Source organism: Pseudophryne corroboree (genome assembly GCF_028390025.1).
Source record: "Pseudophryne corroboree isolate aPseCor3 chromosome 3 unlocalized genomic scaffold, aPseCor3.hap2 SUPER_3_unloc_2, whole genome shotgun sequence".
Lineage (NCBI taxonomy): Eukaryota > Metazoa > Chordata > Amphibia > Anura > Myobatrachidae > Pseudophryne > Pseudophryne corroboree.
In genome coordinates this window covers 5049572-5055678 of record NW_026967508.1, presented here as the reverse complement: position 1 = coordinate 5055678, position 6107 = coordinate 5049572, and the positions used below count along the sequence as shown (strand labels likewise).

At 45.1% G+C, this 6107-nt stretch overlaps 1 protein-coding gene across 1 annotated transcript in view; it reads right to left on the bottom strand.

The window, feature by feature from the left end:
* Positions 1–911: 911 nt before the first annotated feature.
* LOC134983615 (oocyte zinc finger protein XlCOF22-like) overlaps positions 912–6107 on the bottom strand; it is a 64459-nt gene continuing 59263 nt past the window's right edge. The window contains exon 8 of the mRNA XM_063949292.1: positions 912–4112. Coding sequence (XP_063805362.1) covers positions 2962–4112 — 1151 coding nt within the window. The 3' untranslated portion in view covers positions 912–2961. The remainder of the gene's footprint in view (positions 4113–6107) is intronic.

The window sequence follows — 6107 nt, the reverse complement described above, 5'->3', positions numbered from 1 at the left end:
TCCTTCCAGCGGAGCTGTGAGGGAAAAATGGCGCCAGTGTGCTGAGGGTGATAGCTCCGCCCCTTTTCCGCGGCCTATTCTCCCGCTTTTTTATGGAATCTGGCAGGGGTATTTACCTCATATATAGCCCCTGGGGCTATATATTGAGGTATTTTTGCCAGCCAATGTGTTTTTATTGCTGCCTCAGGGCGCCCCCCCCAGCGCCCTGCACCCTCAGTGACCGGAGTGTGAAGTGTGTGAGGGGAGCAATGGCGCACAGCTGCAGTGCTGTGCGCTACCTTGGTGAAGACTGAGTCTTCATGCCGCCGATTTTCCGGACCATCTTCTTGCTTCTGGCTCTGTAAGGGGGACGGCGGCGCGGCTCCGGGACCGAACATCAAGGCTGGACCTGCGGTCGATCCCTCTGGAGCTAATGGTGTCCAGTAGCCTAAGAAGCCCAATCCGGCTGCAAGCAGGCGAGTTCGCTTCTTCTCCCCTTAGTCCCTCGCTGCAGTGAGCCTGTTGCCAGCAGGTCTCACTGAAAATAAAAAACCTAAGTCTATCTTTCTTTCTAAGAGCTCAGGAGAGCCCCTAGTGTGCATCCAACCTCGGCCGGGCACAGAAATCTAACTGAGGCTTGGAGGAGGGTCATAGTGGGAGGAGCCAGTGCACACCAGGTAGTCATAAATCTTTCTAGAGTGCCCAGCCTCCTTCGGAGCCCGCTATTCACCATGGTCCTTTTCGGAGTTCCCAGCATCTACTAGGACGTCAGAGAAAATGGATTAGATAAATTCCTAACTGATAGAAATATCCAAGGTTACTGCATCTACATTATATTTAATTTTATAATACAGGTTGAACTTGATGGATATTTGTCTTTATTCAATCTCACCAACTATGATAACTATGTAAGAGAGATACAATCTGTGAAGTATGTTCAGAAACATTTCTTTATTTGTTTAAAAATATTTGAATCATTTCCAATAAAACAAAGTTGCTCAGAGTTACACCAGTGTATCACTTTCCATATATAATTCCCCTCCGCAGTGTCACATGACTTGGCTGTGATCTTTGGAAGCAATAGGAGTTGTTGTATTGTCATGAGACGCTTGAATAATGTTTATCCCCATTTGTTTGTAGATCTGCTGTAATTGGATATAAATCCTGACTGGTCTGGATGGATCACATCTCCTACATGAAAATGAATCCTTTCTGTCAAGGTCTTGGCTAAACGTAACATTTAGGGCCGGATGTAATGCCGTCCCAGTTGGCCGGAGGTGCGGGTTGCCCGTCACACTTGTAAATAACTGGTGCTTTAAAAAATGTCCAAGACATAGGGGGTCATTCCAACCCGATCGCTCTCTGCAGTTTATCGCAGCGCAGCGATTGCGTCGGAACTGCGTCGTTGCCTAGCGATCGCCTCTGCCTGATTGACAGGCAGAGGCGGTTGCACAGAAGGAGGGGGCAGCACAGCAGTGTTTGCCCGCCATTATGGGGGTGCGGTCCGGCCAACGTAGGCGTGGCCAGACCGTGCAGGGGCCGGTCCGCGCAACATCATACACAGCCGCTGCGACCAGGGGCAGAGACTATAAACTCCCGGCCAGCCGCAACAGCTGCGGAATGACCCCCATAACCACGCCTTGTAATTGATTGACGCTTTTAAAAAAAAATCAGATTTCGGCTTGCAACACGGCCCTTAGTATTTAAAAGGGAAATTATAGGATTCACAAAGACCAATGTTCTTAATTCTTTATAGAATAATCACCATTAAGCTGGAGAGGTGACTGGGGATGGCAATGTAAAATGTGAGCTGAGGAAAGGGGGGAGTAGACGACAAGAACCATAGGCTGTCAGGACACAAGTACTGTTAGGACAAACGGTAAAAATTGAATGTGGCAAAGAGGAAACAAGTGTTGAAAAATCTGACCGGAAATGAGAGACTTAATGTACTGAGAGCATAGATGTATGACAGAAGAGTAAATGTACAGTACATGAAGCCGGCAGTAAAAGCAGCATTTCCTGCAGCAGCAACCCGCCAATGCAGAAGCTCTGTGCAGGTAACGGGACAGCACAGTGTGCCAGGTGTGGTGTGAAGAGTGTCAGTGGCCAAAGATTTGTCCGGAGCAGCGGTGTCTAGGACATACGAGAAAGTGTGTTTTTGGAAGAAGATAGAGTAGGGACATAAAATAATAAAAAAGGAAGAAAACATGGCAGGTTAGGTGAATTATGGGTGCTTTGCATGAGGGAGGTACTAGAGAAAGGGATGGGTTGAAGCAAAGGAGGTTGCTATCAAAGAGAGGAGAGAAAGTTGGAAAATTTGGAGCAGAGATGGAAGAAGATAAGTCTAATTAATTATATGTCCAATGAGAGAGGATAAAAGAGTGAGGAGAAGAAGACCAGTGGCAGCTAACCTGTTAATGGGAATGTTGACATGGACTACAGATATATTCTATGGAAAGGATCATAAAATTGGGAGAAGATGAATGACTGCAATGCTGTCACTCACATGCTAGGAAGTTGGAGATCCTATACTGTCAGCTAGGAATGGTTCTAACTGGGACAGAAGCCTAAAGCCCAACGTGTGCTCCTTCCGTGGAATTGCGGGAATCCCTTTTGGTGCTGAATCTTGATAGCGGGTGGAGGATGAGGACTGGAAGAAAACCAATTAATGACAAAGGAGGATGTAGAAGAGATACACAGAAAACGTAGGGAACCAGTAAAGGAGCTGGTACCATATAGCGGGGTGTGAATTTCATGCTGGGAAATCTAGGCGTAAGCTTCAAGATAACCGGACTCAGGCTCGGTGCAGAGTTTATTAATACTTGTTATTATTAGTAATAATCACACATTCTGCGGTGCAGAACATAAACATGTAAAACATTTCTTACACAGAAAATGAAATATGAGCATGCTCCTGGGTGACCGCACTCGTGTAAAAGTTCTGTCTTACTATAACTCCCTATCCTTACACTCAGACCTATATCATGGGTTCACTCTTGTGTGACTTTTCTGATGTTTAGTAAGTACTGAATTGCATGTAAAGCATTTCCCGCATTCAGAGCAAGAATACGGTCTCTCTCCGGTGTGACGTCTCTGATGTATAACAAGTCCTGTATTACTTTTAAACCCTTTCCCACATTCCGAGCAAGAATACGGTCTCTCACCTGTGTGACGTCTCTGATGTCTAACAAGTTCTGATTTAATTGAAAAACCTCTCTCACATTCAGAGCAGGAATATGGGTATGCTCCTGTGTGAATCATCTGATGTCTAACAAGTAGTGCATTTACTTCAAACCCTTTCCCACATTCCGAGCAAGAATACGGTCTCTCTCCGGTGTGAAGTCTCTGATGTATAACAAGATGTGGATGGCTTGTAAAACATTTCCCACACTCAGAGCAGGAATATGGTCTCTGCCCCGTGTGACTTTTCTGATGTCGAACAAGAGCTGATTTAAGTGTAAAAGATTTCCCACAATCAGAGCAGGAAAATGGTTTCTCTCCAGTATGCATTCTCTGATGTCTAACAAGTTCTGAATTACTTATACACACTCTCTCACATTCCGAGCAAGAATATAGTCTCTCACCTGTGTGACTTCTCTGATGTCTAACAAGTAGTGATTTAATTGGAAAACATTTCTCGCATTCCAAGCAAGAATAAGGTCTCTCACCTGTGTGACTTCTCTGATGTATAACAAGTTCTGATTTACATCTAAAACATTTCTTACATTCAGAGCAGGAATGTGGGGATGGTCCTGTATGAATCATCTGATGTTTAACAAGATGTGAATTTACTTTAAAACATTTCCCACATTCTGAGCAAGAAAACAGTTTTTCATCTGTATGAATCATCTGATGTACAAGAAGTTCTGAATTACTTCTAAACCCTTTCCCACATTCTGAGCAGGAATATGGTGGCTCTCCTGTGTGACTCCTCTGATGTATAACAAGGTCTGAATTAAGAGTAAAACATTTTTCACATCCAGAGCAAGACGCATTTGTAATGCAGTTGCTTTTTATATGAGTAGATATTTTCTGTGTATGATCTGCGGCTGTATACATGTCAGTATGTGTGAGGTCTCCATCACATGAGACTGATTCCTCCTTTATGTCAGTAGATGGATCTTTAGATGGGTCTGTGGGTAAAAATATAGGAGGTTAGTCATTCAATGTAATTGTCCAATTCACTCCATGTGCTAACCAGCCCTTTCCTGGTGTACAGCCATACATCTGAATCTGTGAGGCCTGAGACACTCATCGAAATGTGCACCAGCCCTACGGTAAGTGCAAATTCTTCATCTGAGCAGGGTTGGCTGGTTTAAACCAAATGTTTTTTTTTGGTTTTTTTTTAAACACATTCTATTCTTTATTTTTTTTATCATGCTGTGACCACAGGCACGGTGCCGTGACTTCTTAAAAAAAGCCTATTACAGGTTGAGTATCCCTTATCCAAAATTAAAAATCCCACATTTTTGGCTCCCCTACTGAGATAATGACACATATATATGTATATTATATCTATATAATATATCTATATATACACATCATATATAATATAGATGTCATTATCTCAGTAGGGGACCCAAAAATGTAAGATTTTTAATTTTGGATAAGGGATACTCAACCTGTATAATGGATTCCCCCTGGTATTATTCCACATTCTTGTTGCTTGGTTCTTCATTTGAGTGAGCTGAACCAATGCAGTAAATTCACACACAACAGAGAAATAGGTAAGATGGGAGGGTGAACCAGATCAGAGAGGTAATAAATCTTCCTAGCATCAGCTAAGACTCCACACACTCCTCCCCAACAATCCTACATACTTTGTATGTTTTAATATATTTAGTCTACCTACATATATTCAGATGAAATAGGAATAATAAGCAGTAAAAAATGGTTTTATTGAAAGATGTAACATTAACCCTTTCAGTGGTAATTTTTTTTCATTTTGTCACGCCTCCCAAGATTGTTTTTTATATTTTTTACCTGTTGTTGCCAGGATATTCATGTGCATTGCCAGGGGTTTTACACACTAGGGGTCATACTCTTTGACAGGGTTTTCATGCACTAAGGGGGTCATTCCGAGTTGATCGTAGCTGTGCTAAATTTAGCACAGCTATGATCATGTTCCCGGACATGCGGGGGGATGCCCAGCACAGGGCTAGTCCGCCCCGCATGTCTATCTGCCCTTCCCCACACAAGTAAAAAAGCATTGCACAGCGGTGATGCTTTTGTACTTGTTGAGTAACTTCCGGCCAGCGCAGCTCCTGCGGCTGCCCGGGAGTTGCTCGTCGCATCGGCTGCGTGTGACGTCACGAAGCCGCTGCGGCCTGCCCCCCGCATGGTCTGACCACGCCCCCCACATGGTCCAGCCACGCCCCCATAATGGCCCCACCCACCCACTGCCTGTCAATCAGGCAGAGGTGATCGCTAGGGAACGACGGCCTTTGCCCATTCGGCATGCTGCGGCGCCGGTGCAGTTACGAACAGATCGCTGTGATAAACTGCAGCAAGCAATCGGGTCGGAATGACCCCCCTAAGATCCATGCTCGTTGGCACGGGGAAAGCTAGTTGCCGAGGGGAATGCTCGTTGCAAAGGAATGCGTACACACTAGGCTGTTTTATAATTCCGGTGCGTTGGATCGTCAGCTATGTCGTGCAGTGTATGCCTTAATGCAAAAAAAGAAAATAAAAACTACTTTCAAGTAAAAAAGAATATATATGATTCTCATACGTCCTAGAAGATGCTGGGGTCCAATTTAGTACCATGGGGTATAGACTGGTCCCTTGGGAGCCATGGGCACTCTAAGAGTTTAAATAGTGTGGGCTGGCTCCTCCCTCTATGCTCACTCCCGCAGCACTGCCGCCACCCCCTAACAGAGCCAGAAGATACGGTGGTGAGTAGTATGCCAACGCCCCGGTAAGCGAGGAGCCGGTGAGAATGGCGGCATTAGGGTGGGAGCGCAGCACTGATGCTGCGCTCTGGAAGGCTCAGAGGTACGTGTGCGGTGCTGTAAGGGGCGTCCTGGGCCAGCGCAATACCCTAAAAACTGGTCACAGAAAGCTACAGGGGCTTGTACTACTGTTAGCTGCAGTTTCACCTCAAGCCAGTATAATACCATAAGTGTGGG